This window comes from Monopterus albus, unplaced genomic scaffold, assembly GCF_001952655.1.
Source record: "Monopterus albus unplaced genomic scaffold, M_albus_1.0 scaffold7.1, whole genome shotgun sequence".
Lineage (NCBI taxonomy): Eukaryota > Metazoa > Chordata > Actinopteri > Synbranchiformes > Synbranchidae > Monopterus > Monopterus albus.
In genome coordinates, this window is record NW_018127887.1 from 31,711 (window position 1) to 52,589 (window position 20,879).

At 41.0% G+C, this 20,879-nt stretch overlaps 1 protein-coding gene across 1 annotated transcript in view; it reads right to left on the minus strand.

Moving 5' to 3' along the window:
- syt7a (synaptotagmin VIIa) overlaps positions 1-20,879 on the minus strand; it is a 71,090-nt gene that overhangs the window by 7,653 nt on the left and 42,558 nt on the right. The window contains 6 exon segments of the mRNA XM_020624305.1: position 1; positions 3-57; positions 2,315-2,582; positions 4,272-4,374; positions 13,991-14,125; positions 18,360-18,776. The exon segment at position 1 is cut by the window's left edge and continues 108 nt beyond it. Coding sequence (XP_020479961.1) covers position 1; positions 3-57; positions 2,315-2,582; positions 4,272-4,374; positions 13,991-14,125; positions 18,360-18,776 — 979 coding nt within the window.

A 20,879-nucleotide genomic window follows, 5' to 3' on the forward strand; every position in this document is an offset into this window, starting at 1 on the left:
CCCAGTCCAACACCTGAAGGTAAAGAGTGCGCTCTCTCACCTTCTCATAAGGGAAGCCTAAAACAGAAACACGGGAATGAGCCAAGTCACACAGAGTGAAAAACATGTTTTTGACAGTATGGAGAGGACGGTGTAATCTGCACCATGGGGGGATTTGTCAAAGGCTAAAGTACATTTTAAAAAAATGCAGGACCAGTCAGGACTCTTATCAGATGGCTAAGTGGGATCACTATACTTTAGTAACAAAGAACTGTCATTTATTTTTCAAAGACATGGAATACTTTTCTAGTTTTGGAAATAATTGAAGAAGAAGAAGGAATAGAAAAATGAATGCTGTCCAAGTGATATGAATGTGGAGCCAGTGGTTGGTTAGCTTATCTTATCTTACTGTAATAAGGGGGAAACAGCTAGCCTGGCTATATGATTTTACATTACAGTTTTTATATGGATTAAACAAACCAACACAACATGTTGACTAGTGAAATTTAAAGGTGCTGGTACAGTAGGTGGATTTGTTACCTCTGGACAGTGCCAGCTGTCTCCTCATTCCCAGTCTTCATGCTAAAAGAAGCTCGTGGCCAATAGCTTCATATTTAGCACATTCTCCACCAGAAAATGAGTATTTTCCAAAATTCCCAAATATTGCTTTAAACATACAGTGCCTTGCGAAAGTATTCGGCCCCCTTGAACTTTGCGACCTTTTGCCACATTTCAGGCTTCAAACATAAAGATATAAAACTGTAATTTTTTGTGAAGAATCAACAACAAGTGGGACACAATCATGAAGTGGAACGAAATTTATTGGATATTTCAAACGTTTTTAACAAATAAAAAACTGAAAAATTGGGCATGCAAAATTATTCAGCCCCCTTAAGTTAATACTTTGTAGCGGCCAACACAAACTAGACTTTTTCAGTAATTTGTTGCTTTGCTTTCCTTCATCAAAAGGACCTAAACAATTGTTAACCTCAGCTCGAAAATGATTTTCAGAACTCAAAGATCTCCGGTACAGCCTAACACTAAACAATTCCTCATGATCTGCCTCTGCAGGGGTACTAATGCCATCGGAGCCACACTGTATAAAACAAATACATGAAACGATCGATTTAATTCATGTAGACTGATGAATGCACTTTTGACTGTTTTGGCATTTTGTGATGTGACTTTGTGGTGTTGGGTGCCTTTAATCCTTGTGTATTTCATCTCACTCCAACAGTGTGTGAATACATTTTATATACTTCTGTTTGCAGGAGTGTGTGTGTGTGACAGACAAATAACATATGTACAATAGGTCAGAACAAAACTATCTGCCCAGTTAATGTAATTGTAATATGATCGTTAAATTGGCTCATGGATAGATGTTAAAACGAACCACCCTGTTGTTTATCTGTATTCAATGGCCCGTGAGTCAAAATTCACACCTAAAGTCATTCAAATGAATCATCATTAGCGTGGAAGGAAAATACTTAAACAAGTCTCACTCATCCACTAACATGAATTAGCGAATTGCGTGTTTGCTTAACTGCAACTAACAAAACGAGGATGTAGGTAAATATTGAAATTCCCTTCGATTGGTGGCCAGTCTGTAAAGCACCGGGTGAGCAGGCGCTCCCTATTGATGAGCTTCAGCTAATCCATCGCATTTCCCACACACTCTTGTGTGTTACAGCCTGCTCAGTGTTTTATAACTAAGGTGTCACTTTATTTTTAAGCTCATTTAATAAGACAAGTTGAACCAGAACAGACTCATTTGGAGCAGCATAGAAACACATACAGTACACACATGGATCACTGTGTAGAGCTATGGGCAGCTTCTGCACAACTTCTATAATTAATTAAAGTCCCACTCCAGAAACATTTTCATTTTTATATTTGTATATAAAAATACTTTACTATAAACAATATGCAGTCTAACACAGCTTTTCCTCAAAAAAATTTCAGTGGGCCTCTGTAATAGGAATGAACATTGCCCCTCATTGTGCATTCCAGGATCTATGAATGTTGCCGTCATCCCTTATGTGGATTTGAATAATTTTGCACGCCCAATTTTTCAGTTTTTTTATTTGTTAAAAAAGTTTGACATATCCAATAAATTTCGTTCCACTTCATGATTGTGTCCCACTTGTTGTTGATTCTTCACAAAAAATTACAGTTTTATATCTTTATGTTTGAAGCCTGAAATGTGGCAAAAGGTCGCAAAGTTCAAGGGGGCCGAATACTTTCGCAAGGCACTGTACTTTACAGCATGTGAGTAATAACACAACAACGACAGCAAAGGTTCTTTGATAAGTAACTGAGCGAACATAACACAAACCCTCAAACAGGAAGGTTTCATTCCAGTGGGGGTTGAGGTTCTTCCTCTTGACCTTGGTCTCCAGCTTGTGCTTCTTGTCAGGCAGCAGGTAGATTTTGACGAAGGGGTCAGAGGTGCCGGAGAAGTCTTTGGCCGGGAGGTCCTGGCCCCTGAGAAGTTTAACTGTGAGGGTCGTGTTTTGGAAGCTGTAACCTATGCTGAACTGGATCCGGCCCAGCTTCTCACTGATAGGCCCTTCACCATCATCATCCTCAGAACCCGGAGACAGCTGCAAGGCCACAAATGCAGTCAAATAAATATAAACATTCATACATGCAGAAGGACTTCAACCCAAGGGCACACAGTTCCTATGACACAAGCATGTACACACAGACGTCGACAGCGAGAAGCTGTGAGGGGAGGAGGTTTTACAGCTGCATTTCTATCATGGCCTGTTCAAGCAGCTGCTCAGAGGCAGAGGCTGGTCTGACATTAAGAAGACTGAGAGTGTTTAATTTCCTTACTAATGTTCTTAAGAGGCAGGAGGTGCTCAGATTGAAGATAGGGGACTTTAGACCACCCATTCTCTCTCACAGCCACTCTGCTTTAATACTATGCACTAAAAGGCCACTATCTGATAGTCAGCAGTGGATATAAAGAAGGAAAGAGAGAGTGAGAGACAAACAGAAAGAGCAGCAGAGAGCAGTGCATGAGGAGCATGAAGAGATGCACAGCTCACAGTTAGCTTTCTGCTCTTGCAGCATTCTTTATGGTCATTTGTGTCGTGCGTGGCTCCACCTTCTGCCTCTGTGCTTTAAGTGTTACTCGATACGGGATGGGGGTGTTTGAGGACTTTGAGGATGATAAGACCACTCTGTGAGAGAGCATTCACTGACATTTTGAATAAGACCAGCCTGAGGAGTGGTTTGTACATGAACACTTACTGGTAGCATTACTTGACATAGTTAATTTCAGTTCTTTAGTCCAGAGCTACAATTTGAGAGTGATAAAGACTCACTCACTCAGACTGTGTCAATACAGCTTTTAGAACTGTCAGGCAGAGCAAGTGTGAAATATTCCAAGCCTAATTTATCAAGCAGTGTGAGTCACCTTGGATGACTTGTCTCGCTTGATTGCCACTGTAGGAACTGCCTGTGTGTGGTTTTTCCATTTTTGCTCCCTCATTATCACCTGCAGCTTTAAATCAACCTACACCTGAAGGATGACTCTGCAACACTAGCTCTACCTGGTCACTTCAAATTACCTCATGTATGGCCAAAAGCATATGGACACTCCAATGTTACACATATATAGTATGTGATCACTGAATATTTCACTCAAAAATCACGGGCATAAATATGATCCCTCCACTTTTCTGGGACATCTTCACATAGGAGTTTGGAGGCTGGCTGGAATGATTTGCTTCCAATCAAGAGCACTAATGAAGTCTGACGCTGATTTTGGCTCACGGTTGGTGTTCTCATTCATCAGCAAAGGTGCTGGATTAAGTTGAGGCCAGGATTCTCTGCAGGCTAGTCAGGTTCGTCCACACCTACCTTGAACAGCCATGCCAAGGTCACTTTGCTTTAATGAGGGGTACTACTCAACCTAAAAACTGCTGTATAATGTAGTTTGCGACTTAAGATGCACATTCTTAAGTTTGAGAAAACAACCTAGATGATGTCAGCAAGGCTACTTCTAGATTTAGGACTGCAGATTAACACCATTAAACAAGAAAATCTGTTTTATAAATTGGGCCCAGAAAAGATTAGTTTTTATAAACAGGCTATCACAATGTTTTTTTCAGGGGCTTTTAATGGGGAATGTCACAATAAAATAAAATAATGCCTGCCTCATCCTTTGGAACAAACAATACAAAACAGCCCTACATCACTACACAAGTACAGAGGTGTGTGCATACTTTCAGCCACATACAGCGTACATTGAGATGGAGGAGCTGTGGGACAGAGAGCCTTACCATCACCATGTCTCCAGTGAGAGAGTTGGCCAGGTCAGTTACAGAGGAGTGACCGTCAGCATCAGGGGGTTGGCCCTTAGGGCTGTTAGCTGGCTTGTTGACCCTGTAAACAATAACACAGTTTGACCCAGAGGGAAAAAAATGAGGTCATGTGCTGAAAAGCTAACTCATCTCCAGAAAGAGAGAATGTCTGAGCACACAGGGAGTCCAACCTCCACCTGTTTGGTGCTTGAAAACTGCCTATCTGAAATGACCAATTGAGTCCAAGTCTGCTTTGGATAGATGTTCCTTCAAAGTAGATTGTGCTTTCTTCAGCTATCATGAGCATTCCCAATAAAATCTGCCAAAGATTCCACAGATTAACAGCAGGCACTAGAACTGAGGACATTTGATGTGGTGAGTTGTGCTTGATTAAATGTGGAATCTGAGTTGATTAAACATACGTCCAGTGTGGCAAACATCCATATCTCTAACAAGAAAGTTACCTCCAGCAAGTAAACAAACACAATTTCAGACAGAACACAAAACAGAAGTGCTAAACCTAAAACGGACAGGAACTTAGCGCCAGTCCCCATACAGGTTATGATAAACTCTTATTCCCTTTACAGATATTAACGAGACACACATGTATAGTGACATCTATAGCAACATAACATTACTATGTATACAGTAGACAGACATGTATAGCAACATGTGGAGGACCAGATGTTTAACAGGACAGATGTTGAACAGTTTGGTAAAGTGTGTGTTTAAGTCTCAGTAATGTAATCTGCATCAATAACACAGTTTACAAAGCACAAAGGAGAGAGCAGAGATCTCCCATGACACAGCTGGTACTTAGGTACAAATGTTAATAGATGTTAATTTTAGTTCCTTCAAGTGAGGATTGTTGAAAAAGTTAAAGTGGGACAAACATTCTGGGAGAAAAACTTCTATGTTCATACATCATGAAAACAAGAACACTCACAAAGTGTAAAGAAAAGAAACTCGGCAAAAGAAGAGAAAAAATAAAAAGGAGAATAAATGTTATGAGATCAAAGAAAAAGGAGAGAAAAGATAGAAGAAGAAGAAAGGCAAATGCAAAGTCCTGGCCAGTGTAATGTGACACACTCCATAGATGACTGGTCAAGGCACATGGAGAGGCTGAACACCGAAACACCATTAGGCAATAAACAAACAGTAAGTATAGAAGTAAAACAAGAATACGAAGAAAGACAAAAGAAATGAGCTGATGCAGAGATTATGCTGGATTTGCAGACACACAAACTGGACAGAAATCATAAAGACTGTAAATAAGATAGAAGGTTCAACAAGGAATGTAAGAAATAGAAAAGCAAGCGGAAAAATATTTGTCTGTCTTAGAAGAGATAGCAAGTATTAATAGCATGAACAGTGAGGTTACAAAACCAAAACCAAACAGAGAGTGAGACCATTACAAAAACCAGCACATTAGAGAAAAAAAACAGAGCTGCAAGAAAAGATAGGGAATGAAGGAAGGAAAGCCTGGAAACACAAGAGAGGCTTAGTTTGGTCAGTCTGATAAGTATCAAAGAATAAGAGAGAAAAATAAAGAGCTATGCAGACAAAATATCTCAAACAGGAGACAAAGAGGTGAACATGCTAAAGGGAGAAAAAGAGCACAGAGAAGAAAAGAAAAAGAATAAATACAATTGATCACCAGAAGAAAGCCAGCAAGAACCATTGTTATGTGGAGAGCTCAAAATAAACAATAGAGGAGATATAGTATGAAAGAGAAATATGGTGTAGATATACCATACAAAAGTATAATATCACTGAACATACAAAAAGAGACAAATAGTAGGAACATAGGAAATGCACATTTAGAGTGTTACAAAAGAGGTGCTGTTAAATAGATGCATTAACTTGAAGTTCACTTTATATCCAACCTGATTTTCCCACCATTTAGCAACACTCTAAAAGTGTGGACTAGGGACACAGGGGCCAAAGCACAAACTGGCATTGGCTACATGTGCATATATAACATATGCAAGTAGTTGTCACTCAGAGAGTGAAGGCAATGCCTTGGACAGGCAGAACACAAGGAGCCCAAAGAAAGTCTGTCTGTCTGGCCAGCATTCTCTGTCGAGCTTTTCACTCAGAGAATGTGCATTTTGTGGGTCGTACGTTTTCTGTTGGACGCTCTAATCTTTACTCTAAACTCAAATTTGGATGAAAATTGATGTTGAATGCAATAATGTATACATTTTTGGAGAAGACAAGGACAGAACCAGGGGAAGTTTACTGACAAATAGACAGACAGAAAAAGCAAGCAAAGGAGACAAGCAAACAATCACTTCAACCAGCAAAGGAACCAGAGCGAGACGGGGGGGAAGGAGGGATGGTAACCATTTTGAGAGGGGAATGGAATATTCATCATTCGGTGTTAGTTGTATTAGATGCAGAGAGAGGTAATTGCATTTCAGGGGCCTGTTTGTTTTTCACAGACTCTAAACTGCAGGCAATGAGTTTAAGAGGAGAAGAAAAGGCTGTGTGAAAACATTAAACCACAATCTGAAGATCAGCTTATAGGAGCTCTGAAGCATGGAGAGAGACTTGGAGTTTAAAGTAAAGCAAGGCACCTCCCTCCTCCTCCACCTCCCAACTATTGATGGGGGAGTGAAGGTCTTCAATTATTCATTCTCCTTCATGCCTCAATCGGGGGTTCAGTGCATTTTCAGGTATGAGCTAGTGCAGCCAGGGGAATGGCCTTTCTACCAGCCCTGCTCTACAGCACCTGAGGTGGTCCTCTGCTCCAACGCTGCCTCCAGGCTGTTTAAATAAAGCAGCTGAGGCTGCAGATTTGTTGCAGAAAATAAGCTTCTTTCTCCATATCATAAATTGAAAGTGAAGATTGGTTGGGTTTATTAAATTTATAAAATAAAAAAAGCATGTTAATTGTGGCAGACTAATACTACAACTGCTACATTTTAGTGCCAGTGCTTTTTCTGTCTGACCCCTTGGGGGCTGATATGAAAATTGATGCTTTAGAGCCTGCAGTTGTCTACAGTATCCAGTGGGAGGCAGAGTGGACTCGAGTTCAGATGAGATTCTCCCACAGCAAAGGCAGAGAAAGTGGGCTGTTGGCATAGCAACGGCTCTAGAAACACAGACCATACATATGGGGGTACTGGGTGTGTGACAAGAGGTTGATGGGAGTGGGCACAAGGGAAGGGTGTGTTTGGAGGGTTGCAGCAAAACAGGCAAACACAGTGAGAACAAAGAAGATAAGGTATAGGATATATGACAGGTACAGGTGAGAGCCTCGCAGACACACACATTCACATGAACAGACATATGGAGGCAGGCGGGGCTACTTTAGGTTTCACCGTCCTGTGATACTATCCTTTTTTGTTACCTGACCGAGGGCCAGCAGCTCGAAGCGAGGGGAATGGGGGGAAAGACACTCCACTTCTAGGCTGGAGAGAGACGCGAAAAAAGAAAGCCCAACCCAGTCCCACCCTCTTTTCTTTCAGGCACTCAGACTCTCCCCATCCCTCTGCAAACATGTCACATACACAAAGTCGCTCGCCTCAAACAATGAAGTGATGTATTTCAATGTCTGTGCTCAGTTTCATAGCCGGCCACCACAGTCATTGTTCAGAGGCCACAGCATACTTTCCGAGATCACACAGCAATGAAGCACAGCGCTGCTAACATAACTTCAACATCCACATGAAACATGTACATTCACACTCCAGTCAGTCAATCATCCCTACTGCTTCCTTTGGCTAAGACCAAAAATGTCTGCTGCGACACATAAATATGAATGCTTTCACTGTTAGCTAATTAACTTCCTGCATGCTGGAACTAGAAAGGAGTCCAAAATAGCATCATTTACCGAAATCCCATTTTAGGAAGAAGCAACAAGGGAGGTGCTAAATGCTGCCTTCTGTGTATTTGCTTCTTTCACTGAACTCCAAATGGAAATAGAAAACCAGAGGACAACTCAGTCAGTGCCAAATGTTTTATTTTTATTAAAAGCTGCATTTTAGATGCCTTTAATGTCTTTTAACTTGGATAGTGGGTAATAACCCTGTGCCTACATCCAATAAAATACTTGAGCAGTGCAAACATGATTACTTTCAAATCCAAAGATGAGATCAGTGTCTGCCCTAACAGTTCAGAGCCCTACCTCCCTTTATGGACTCCCAATACTCTTTGCAATTTAGCATTCATGCCTCCGAGTTCATTTAAAACAGCTAACCATTGCAGGGAATTTCAGCAACATGAAATCTTCAAAACATTTTAAAATCTATCAAAACTCTAAACAAAAGTCTATCAAAGGTTTTGAATCCTGATTAAATTCAAAGACTGCCTCTGAGGGGGGAGGCTGCTCCAGATGTGCCACCTGTTCTGTGACAGAACACAGGAGTGCCACTTTAATACTCCTAATGGCTCATCTCCCCAACCACCATCCATCTACCTGGATGTATGAGATGAGCATGTGCCAGCATGTACCTGCTGGCTAGAGTGCTGCCTTCAGCTCCACATAATGCATGGATGTGCAAAGTGCAAGAAGATGGATTTGTTCTCTGAATTTGCTTTCATCTACTCCTGACATATGGATGGCTGAATGAATACCCCCACCCCTCTGTGACTCCTTTATTCTACCTTAGTGCTAGCTACATGCCCCCTCTCCTATCATGTAATATAAGCATCTCAACATTGCCCCCATGATGTGTGGAGGAGCACAGTGGCCATAGGGAGCCAAAGCCTTGAGGACAGTCTTAACCACAACCACTTAAGACTCTGCTGATTAATGGGGTCGGGCAAAGCTCTTGTCACAGGAGGAGCACTGTGTCAGACTAGCAGAGCATAGCATCATCAATTTACATGTTTAAGCACAAACACACATACAGATTATATCATCTGGAAGCATTGTAACAGCAGGTATTTCTATTATCAAACAAAACAAGGCCCAAAATGGCCACTTTAAATTATTCATCTGTATGTGTACAGGACCTAAGAGTTACCAAATGTTACACTGGCCTCTCCACCCTACTCAGACTAATGCAGTTAGAGCACAAACACACAGTCATGGCAGCAACTAAACGCACGTTTACACTGATTTAAGTGCAATTTCATGACCACCATTCATTGTGTTTGCCTTTCCACTTTATGTCAAATTAAGCTATGTAATAAGCTCATAAATTATGAAGCCACACTATATAGCCCACTTGGCAATTACCAGATGCTCAGATAATCTCACTGAGTGCATCAAATCTTTCTACATTTCTATCTATTTATACCTGCAAGATGGATTCTGAAACAAGAAACAACTCCACTGGCTAACACAAAATGATGTTAACATGCATGGAGGTATAATTGAAAGACCACAGGCAAGTGGACTGAATGTTAATGTGGCACAAGGACACATTCCGCCTTCTCTGTCCTGAGCCTCCATCCTCATTGGACTAGCCTGCCACTCACAGAGAGATCGAGAGTAAAAGCTCTCGGGAAGTGTGGCTTCTCTTTATAGCAACACTGGAGGAGAACCTACAGTGAAGGTTCACTGACTCACAGCAGAATTGTGCGAGGGAAGACCAATTAACCAGCAGCTCAAACACACTAATTAAGCTTTCTAAAAGCCACAACCTATGGACGCCTGGAATATAAACATCTCAGCATGTGCAGTCCGAGAATCAAAGCAGTATACAAGTTTGTAATCCACCCGTGTTCCTCTACTATTTCATCATGCGACAGCCCTCCCTCTCTGTCTCCCTCCCTTGAAGAGATGTAACCTTGATCTCAAAGTCTCAATCACTACTGGTGCAGCTCAAACTGTCAGCCAGCTCCTTCCTGACTCTATAAACAAATGGCTGCTTAGAAAGCATTCATTCAGCAATCGCACACAAAAGGTCAGTGAAGGAGCGTAATAAATACCACGCACTATAACACCTTCTCATTGGGGATAAGAGTATTTGTTTTGCTTGCCTTCAACTGTGGCCAAGCATAAACACACTGTTGAAGGGTAAATGAAATGCCTCTTGTTATTTGGACCTACATGCTGAATTTCATTGCTGTTTCCAGTCCAGAAACACTCGTCTGTAAGGTACTAATACATCAAAGTAACAATACTCCATTACAAGTGAAAGCCCTGCATTTAAGATTCTACTCAAGTCAAAGTACAGCAGCAAAATATACTTAAGGTATTAAAGCTAAATGTCTCCTGTTAGTGGCACATTATTTAATATTACATTGTTAATGTTTATCCTTAGGCAAGATAATTCTGAGGGGTCATAAGATGAATATTAAAGTAGAAAAGAAGGAAAGTTTCCACAAGTTTGCATCTTTGCTTTTTTGTCTAATACAGAATAAGTGAACTTCTTAGCACCGCCAACAGTTATTTAACTAAAACTATCTGCAGTGGTGGAAAGTACTTTTACTCAAGTATTGTACTTGTGTACAATTTTGAGGCCTCTGTACTTTGAGTATTTTCATTTTTTTGCTATTTCATACTTTGACTACACCACATTTCAGAGTCAAATATTGTGCTTTTTACTCCACTATATTTATTTGATAACTAGTTAATGTACTTTTCAGAATCAGATGAATAATAAAGACTATAATCATAAAAACTTTGTTGATACCTGGTGGACAATTCACAAGCTACTTAGCAGTAACTCAAATGATAAGGTAGTTAAAAATAGCTCCAACTTTACCAGCTTCAGCATTAAATCTGTTGTACACAATCATGCATCAATATTTATAACACATTAACATAATATACATTCATGTGTAATGTGTGAATCTGCATAATGAATATTTTTACTTTTGGTACTTTAAGCGTATTTTGATGTTAATACTGTTGTAGATTCACATAAGTAACATTTTATATAGGGCTTTTAGTTGTAGCTGTATCTTTACACTGTTGTGCTGCTACTTTTACTTAAGTATAGAATCTGAGTACTTCTTCCACCACTATCTGTAAACCAACTAGAAACTGTTTGTTGTGAGCCAAAAAGGCTGGAAGCCACTGGTTTAACCTCAAGCTTTGCATCATAATACATAACTATCAGATTCATGTAATTCTGTAAAAACTACAGTATATGAGTAAATGTAATTATTTACTTTCCACCACTGTCAGTTTCACTGTCACTTCTTTACCAAGTGTAAAACGATTTCATTTTGATGTTGTTGGTGCCGACATGCTAGATTCACATTAATAATAATTCACATTAGCATCATGGTTTTATATTTGGCTGAAAGGCTTTGGCAGCGATATGTAGTTCAGACTATCAGTTTAGTTTATTAATTTCATGGGGTGTGACATGAGTGATGCAGGTACAGTATGAGGGTGAGTGATAGAGGCATCAAGAACATGTTTGATGAAAATGCACATACTACGATGATGTGGCTAGACAGAGGGGTGTGGAGAGTGCAAGGAAAATGAAAGATCAGCTTTGTTGCCAGCTCGAGAGCCCTGTTTAGAATGAATAATATTCCAAGAGTATTATTGATTAAATCATGGCCCAACATCTGTGAAGTCAGCACATATGCCATGGGAAATGATATACTCCCAACAAGCTTACACCTTGCATTTCTAATTCACTGTGGCCTTAGAGTCTCTAAATTTAGCATCCAATTAAAGTATGACTAAATCATCCATTATACATTTGAATTTGCAATTTATCAGAAAACAAACTAAACAATAAGTGGCTCAAGGGGAATTAGCTTACAGCTCCTCAGTAAATGGACAGATAGGAGCTCATGAAAGGGCAAAGCTTTCATTAGAGTCACCTCCTAGTTGTCTATTGTTCACAGACCGTAAGCTGCCAGTCATTCTGCTGTGACTGAAACAATAAATAAACAAACCTCAGATTCATCTAGAAAATGCCACAACTCACTCAATCATCAGTAATCGAGGCGAGTTCTGCTGGCTGCATGCTGGACCGAGCCGCATATGGTTCCTGCTTGCTGTTTAGTCTATTTGGGGATTTCACAATCCATTTAAGGAGGTTTCAAGGTGAACACAAAAGCTGGAAAGGCCAGATATAATGTGCACAGTAAATTACACAGAAAATTGTATTCCTCTATGGCTATATGAACTTCACAGTAAGCCTGAACAATAGAGATGGTTCTGATGTTCACAGAAGCAACATTCTTGCACAAAGAACACGTTCCTATTTGTCTGTACTGTAACTCCACGCAGTGCTTTGTTGACTCTAGGAAAGGCCAAAGGATGCCAAGGGCGAAAGACGAAAATGAGGCAGATGAACTAAGAGACAGTGATCTTTAGTTGATAGTGGAGCTTTAAGTTAAACCTTTTATGATAAATACAGGTGTTTATTAGTTAAGGGATGACAACTGCTATGATGCTGAAAACACAAGAGATCCTGTGAATATCTCCAGTTGCACAGCCCACATGAGCAGCTTCACACTGCAGCTGTGCAATCCAGATAAGAAAACAGTTACCATCTGTATTGTAATAGAGCCCTAGTTTTAAACCATGTGTCAAATTGATGAAACGCTTGTGAATGAGAAATAATTGGTGTGACGAGTAAATCAGAATTTGTTCACCCTCCTTTGCCATTTTGTTTTAAAGCGTGTGTCATATTATGCATCTGCAAATTGTCTCCAATTTGTCACAGAATCAAAGTGAGGTTAAAACAGCCTAATTGGACTGCAGAGGAAATCAAGTGTGTCACATCAGCCTAGAGCTGAACCAAACGCAGGATTTCACTTCGGATCTGAGGTGTTACGTGCTGGCACATATAATCAAAACCACCATCCACAGTTGAAAATGAACACCACAAGTGCAGTGTGGTTTCAGCTGTTTGTTTCACAGCCACTAAACTCATTTGTTAGTCTCAAACTGTCCCATAAAAAACACTGGACCAATTCCTAAATAGAATGCAAAACCAATTATTTTGGGAGATAGGGAGATATGAGCGAGAGTGGTGCATCCTTATAGATGAGTGGAAAATGTTTTGGCTTCTAGTTTGTAAGGTGGCTGGCAAGGAAAAGGGCTATTTTTAGCAGCATGTTTATGTAAGTGACTAACATGCTGAGGAATAATGAGGAGGCTCTCTGGGCCTTCGGTGGAGCTACAGAGACAGGACTCTCAGAGCAGCAGAAGGTGATTGAAGGGAGCTAATGAGCAGGAGGGGGAAAAAGACCACACGAGAAGAAAGGACTGTGATAATAAAAGTATAAAAATACAAAGAAAATATGACAATTACCAATGGGAGGTCTCTGTAAGGCAGGACTGAAAAGACAAACAGAGATGAAACTGGTAGAGGAGAATGACATTGTGATAGTGGAAATAATTGTCATGGTCAGGAAATAAAGGCCACTGGGATGAGAATACACTGTTTTATTTGATTGGCGGAAATTTTACCCCTAAAAGCAGAAAAAAAGACTGGAGTAGCAGTGAGCACCTCATTGCGGTGATTTATGAGCTCATTACTGCTTTACAGCTAACATCCAAATTGCTTTATCTCTTTACTCATCTCGGTATTAGAGGCGTTTTTTTTCACATTTTATTTCTGTAACAGAGTGTCGAGTGCTGGTGCTATTTCAGGTGCGGGTCTTTGGCACAATGCACTTAAGTGCAGTGATTAACTGAAAACACTGCAAACTACTCTACCTCCATTCTACGGTTATTTAAATTTTCTTTAATATCATATCCTTCACATCCTTTCATTTGCACCGCATTCTCTTTCATACACACAACAATCTCTCATGTTGTCTGGTACCTCTTCTCAGGAGGGGGCTCCTGACTGGCTGGTGGTGGTGCTGCCTGCGCTGTTTCTTGCAGGTCAGGGATATTGGCAAAGTCATCTTGCTCAGCCACACCAATGGCCAAAGCCAGGACCACCATCTTCCCTTCACTGACTCACCATGAAAAAATACAATAAGAGATAGAAAGAGAGGCAAAAAAGAACAGATGCAAAAGGTAGAGAAATCAAACATAAAGAAGGTGTGGTGCAGGGGGAGAGAAGAAAAGAGCGGTCATTTCAGGTGATAGTGAGGACAGACAGCAGAGAGGCAGCGTGAAAATAAGAGATCAGGGTGAGCAGAGGAAAACTGCAAAGCCACATAACACCCAAGCACTTTGTCCAGGGAAGGATATCAAGCAGGTACCTTAAGCTGAAAGGCCAAATTAATAATTGTTTAATGGTTTTAATTAAGTGGTTCCGACAACAGCTGCAGACTGTGTTCACATCATACAGACAACAAATAATTAAGCAAACTGTTGGTGATTAGTTAATGATTGCTGATGGATGTGGTATTCAGCAGCCTGCACATCAACTTCCACACATGTACAAGGTATGTGCAGGCTTATATGCACACACACACACACACACACACACACACACTCAAAAAACACACCAACCACACACACACTCTGTAATTTCTCTAGTTATTTAACCTGCCTTCTGCTTTCCTTCCAGACTCACCTTTCCCACTGAACATGCCTGTCATCTTTTTTCCAGAGTTAAGATTTAATTAAGCCTCATTAAGGAGATCTGGACTAATTGTTTCTATTTGAGCGACACAGTATCTTGAGGTGCTCGGTGTGTGTCACCGTTTTCTGGGTCACCGCACTCTCACTCTCCGTGTTGCACTCATTTCATTTTCTCTATTCGGCTGCAGCTGCTCTCCAAATCCCCCTTTGTCCCTATCTCCTTCTCCTCTGCCTCCTAATCACTGCCTCCTTCCTTCCTTCTTGTCATCCCAGACAGACAGTTATATAGCTTAAACCCCTGAATGCAAAATATGATGCTGCCAGGCTGTAGAAAGACCCGACACCACCCTAAACTCCACATTTTCATCTTTATTACACACCATCAAAAAAGCTTTTCTTGCAGCACCATAAAAACCTGTTTGATCATCTCCCTGTTATGTGGCTTTATCAGTGGTTCCCAGCCTTTTATGTCTGTTGTGCTCATAACTCCTTTCACATTAAATTACCCCTCACTGACAACACCTGTCATAAATGTGTTGATTTGTAATGACATTATCTATGTATTGCTTTTAGCTAACAATTTTAACCATTCATCTATTTAAAGCTAACTACATTTAGGTACCTATACTTGTTGCTATAATAACCTTTTATTACTGTTACTATCCATTTCTATTCATTACTCTTAGCTATTTCAACCTTTTATCTATTACTTTTAGCTTTCTCAGCCATTTATTGATTATCGTTCCCTGACTGCAACCATCCATCCATTGCTTATTCTGCTTATTCAATTGTTTTAGCAGCTTCAGCCCCCTGGCTCATGTCCTAAACAGTTCTCACCAGTGGTGGAAAGTGACTATGTATATTTACTCAAAGACAATTTTGAGGTATCTTTGACTTCATTACATTTTAGAGGTAAATGTTGTACTTTTTACTCCACTGCATTTACAGTACTTTATAACTTTAGCTACTACCGTAGTTTCTTTTCAGAACCAGATAATACAAAGCATACTGTGTGATTATACTGTAAGACTTTATTGATCCCTGGTGGGAAATTCGTGAGCTACTCAGCAGTAATTCAAATTAACAGCATATAAGCTAGTAAAAAACAGGCTCCCCCTTTACCTTTACCAGCTGCAACATTAAATGTGACATACACAATAATATATCAGTAATTATAATCTAATAAAATGTATTACATTAATGTTAAATATGCCAACACGCCTAATGAGTACTTTTACTTTTAGTATTTTAAGTACTGTATGTTTTGATACTAATACTTTTGTACTTAAGTAACATTTTGAAAGCCTGACTTTTACTTGTAACTGAGTATTTTCACCCTGTTGTATTGCTATTTTTATTTAAGTAAAAGGATCCGAGTACTTTTTCCATCAGTGGTTTTCACACACTCGATTGCTACACCTCAGATGTTACAGTTGACCTAATATATGGATTTTTTAAAATCAAATTGTATTTTCTATCTTCTGTCTTTTAGATTAACTGAGCTACACCATAACCTTTCCACCCCTGATAACTGCAGAAGTAACCCCCTGGAATAGGCGACATGTCCCTAGTTGGGAATTACTGATGTATAAGGTATGGTGCTTGTAATTATACTATAAAAGTTAATTGACCCCTACCCTCCTATTACTTATTACGAGTAGGCATTTAGACTCAAGAATATTGGTGAAACACTTCAATTAATGCACCAACCATTAAGGAAGCAGAGACAGAGAGAGGAACAGACATTAACGACACTCGGATAATTACTGATTTTAAGCACGAAAGCATGAAGATCTCCCAGTCTCCCAAGAAATCCATTTGGTCAAATGGCTCCAAAAAACTAGATATCAGTGTCAATAACATCAGCACATTCACAGAGCAATGACTTACCCAGATGTGGAATGTGGCCAAGACTGAAATGAACTAGGTCACATTTATTATTATGCCAATCTGTCATCAATCATGAGGTATTGCTGTTGCAGCAAAGTAAATACAACAACAGTGACCTCAGTCTCATGTTTACAGTGATGGGTGATACAGCTGACTATTAGGTGAGATACTGTCATTGACCTTGGTCCTAATGCGCAGTTAGCCAGTGGTGTTAGTTTAGCTGTGTCGAACTCAAATGTCCAGAGAAGCTTTAACAAATAAAAAAGAAAAATGAATGGCAAGCAGCTACTGTAAAATAGATTCAGTGCAAAGGGACATTAAACACATGTTGCACCTTGACAATGTCCTTGCTCACCCCTTCATCGCACCCCATCAGGCCTCCAATTGCTTCCAGTCTTAAGTAACAATATGTTGCTGATGACAAGATCAACATTTCAGGGGTAACGCAAATCTACACACAGCTGCTTAACACTAGTTCTTAAACTAAAGCACAGTGACACGTGGCCTGTGTGATGTACACATAATGACACACAAGCTACCAGCACAACCAGCAGACAAAGATTTACTCTCAGCATAAAAGTTACACTGATGCCAGAAAAGAGGTGCAAACACCCATGAAATATGGAATAGGCCAACTGATGTGTCTCCTAAGCAAAGTATTCAACAGTTACTGCAAAGGATGTCTCAGAAATATCATCATATAATTGTGAATATAAAATATGTTGTGACTTTTCATGGCACCATTTCATGAATATTGTGAACCAGACCCACTAGCTCTGCCCTGTAAAGACAACTGCAGCAGACAGGCTGAATGCCATCCAAAACAGATGTTACTGTTTAGCAGAGCATCCAGCGTAAACACTGACCAATTTATCACAGGATGGGATGGAACCAGCGCACAATATGTCACACTGTCCTCGCCATTTTTCATGCACAGCATTCTAAAACTAGGAAAAATGTATATTTCTTACTAGATTGCTCAGTCAGAAGTCTAGGATTTCATTTCAACTCATTACTGCACAGGGCATTCACATGAAAAACTCCCTGCTGTAGTTGAGATTTAAAAGGATCATAAAACACATCAAGGAACCATATGCACTCCCATTCTAATAAACATAACTGTTAATATCAGCATTTGATCTATGATGTCTTGACAAAATGAGATGTTGATCCAATTCCTACAACGCTGCAGGGTTTAGAGCTGAAGAAGACAGCTTATTTACAATTCTGCTCTTCTTAACATTTATAAAAAATGTTTCCAATAAGCCAACCCCTGGCCTCCTAATTTGCATTCAACTTTTTCATCTATAACATGGACCAAGACCAGGATTTACTAGAAGGTGGTGAAAGCAATGGCTTAATCCTATCATATGCTCCAAATGCACAATTTCATAGTCATGAACCACAAAACACGTCTACAGCACACATTTGTACATGTACTGTATGCACACAAGCACATAGTCCATATTTTGACTAACAGAAATATCCTTCCCTGGATATCAGACGGAACAAAACACCCAAAAGAAGAGGTACAGAAGAGTATTTCACATGGGTAAAGGTAAAAGTTAGTTCTTAAACAAAGACACGTTTTAAACTATTTAAGATCTTCAGAGGCACAACAGATCAAAGAGATACCTTAGAGAAATACAAAATAATACTGGGATAGCACAGCATATATTGTTAGACACAGACAGAGACAGAGGTCTAATCAGGTGACACGTCAATAGACTCCATAAATATGTGATGTAAGAGTTGTAAGGACTCACAGGAAGGACTTGACATCCAGGCCTCGATTCCGAATCTGGTCCATCATGTAATCCCAGCTGCCAGGACTGGCACGTGAGCGCCCTCCTGCTCCACCTCCCCTATAGCGGGAGGCACCTGCTCCAGCTGGGCCGCCCCGTGTCCCCCGGGGACCGCCTCGTGTACCTGCACCCCCACCCTCACCACTACTGCCACCTCCTTCTCCTCTCCCAGCACCCCCACATCCCCCCAGCTGTCCAGGTGCAGTGTGTAACTGTCCCAAGCTCTGGGATGTGGTGGGTGGATGGCCAAGACCAGAGCCTGGCGGGTGGATGAGAGGCTGCTGAAGACTCTGCTGGCGCAGCAGCGTCCGAGGCCGGGCCTGCCCAGAAGGAATGTGCTCCAAAGTGGATGCATAGGATAAAACCTGATCCCCAAAGCTGGGAGGGCAGAGGAGCAGGGAGGAAAGAGAACGTGAAGAGGGCCATGGCCGGCAGAAGATAGGATGAGGAGGAGGGAAGAAGGAGTCACAGGTCACAGAGGAGGAAGAGGAAGAAGCAGATGTAGGAGAGGAGCCATGGCCAGAGGAGGTGAGTTGGTCAGAAGTGGTGAGGTCAGGAATTGAGACGCAGAAGAGAGGCAAAGAATCAGAGATGAGACAAGGTGGCACAAGGCAGTAGGGAGACACAGTAGAAGTCAGGTTGATGTTAGGATAGACACAGGAAAATTCATCCAAAGAGGAAGTTGATGATTGTGAGGTTGAAGAGGAGGAAGGAGGAAGGGTGGTATTTGAGAACAAAGTAGAGAAGGAGATAGAGGGAGGAGTGTTGGGGGGTGGAGACAGGAGGAGGAGGAGAGAGAACGAGAGCAACATGAGGCAGCAGCAGTAACAGCAGTAGCAGAAATAGCAATAGAAGGTGCAGCCTGAGTGGTCACTGTGTGCCGTGTACTGCTCACGGGGCTGCCGTGAGCAGTAGTGTGCAGACTTTGAGCCCGCCCTGTGCGTCTGTGTTAGAGGTGTTGCCACCTTACGTGTCTGCGTGGTCTGAGCGTGCTGTTTGCGTGGACGTGTGTTTCGCGCAAGTAGCGGTCGGATGTGCAATGTCCATATTGGTGTGGAGCGGTTCCGCGCCGTGTGACCGAGTCGAGGAACGAAGGTCGAGGTTTTGCAGCCTCCAGGACTTCCTGATGAAAGTTTTTTGGTCTGACGAGAGAGCCCCATTTCCTCTATTCATCAGTCAAGTTTTTCCATCTCTGATAGCCTCTCCTTCTTTCTCCCTATGTCTTTTTCGTCTTTTAAATACACACTGCCCCTCTAGAGACATCCTAACAGCCAACCAAGTCCTACAGTACGACTCCCTCCCTCTGTCAGCCTCTCACATTCCACTCCTCCCCTTTTATAAATGCTGATTAATGGGCTCATTGCCTTTTGCTAAAACACTTCAGTAGCCACATCCACAAGGCATGTGACACATTTTCATTTATGTATGCTTACATTATTCTTGTGTTCTACAGTATGATGTACAATATTTTTTTATTTTTTTTCTGCTCACTAAATATAGCCTCCTCTCTCTCAGATCGCTGTGTAACCCAGACTACCAGAATTAGGTCATGAGAGAGCTCTTCGCATCAGTTAAGTGCAGTTTACTCTGCTCTGCATTACTTCACCTAACACAATTTTGCATTAGGCCTTTAGTGCACATAATGTATTTGATCATCACAAATAAAAGGATAGAAAGGGTAACTGAAGATCTTGCAGAAATTAAACATTTTGAGGGCAAAACAGAAGAAAAGGAGAGGACAAGGAGTGGCTTTACACAGTGACAGAAAGATGGAGAGAGCGATGAGAATGATAAAAGTGGAGGGTGACGATGGAGGGGAGACAGAAAATGGGGTGCGAGACACAAACACAAGAGACACAGACACTTATAGCTGCCCGAAAATAGAATCCAATTATAGACAGTGGGGGAAAGCAAGATGAGAAGAGAGAAAGGAGGAATGAGAAGTGAGGTAGAGATGAGCATAAATGTGTTGTGGGGGAAGAAATCACAGGCACGAGGTGAGAAAAGAAGGTGCAAAAAAAATCAGAGAACTGAAAATGAACTGCCTCATTTACAACATGCTGAATATAGTCCCAAAATCAAATCATAACGTCATGGCTGTTGGATACATGCAGTCAATGAGCAAACATACAGTTCTCGTTTCAGTCTAAATATTAACTGAAAGGCAATCGGGCAGCGTGTGATGCATTCTTTCAGTCAGTGTGTGAAAATGAGGCTATGTCTGTGCTGCATTTTTGCTTTCTTTGTCAGGCAGTGAAGGTTCTCACACAAATAAATCATATTCTCCAGCAGATTCATAGAGGAAGCTAGACTGTGCAAGTGGGCAAGTGGGTCAGCTACAGCTGAAGTCAGTGTGATACAGCTCAAGTAAGTATTGTTACTGTATCCTGTCACAATGAAAAGAGCTTACATTTCCCCAAAGTTCACACTTTGATCTCTTGTCCACACACCTTAACACCTGAGCTGCACTCTGCTTCCTGC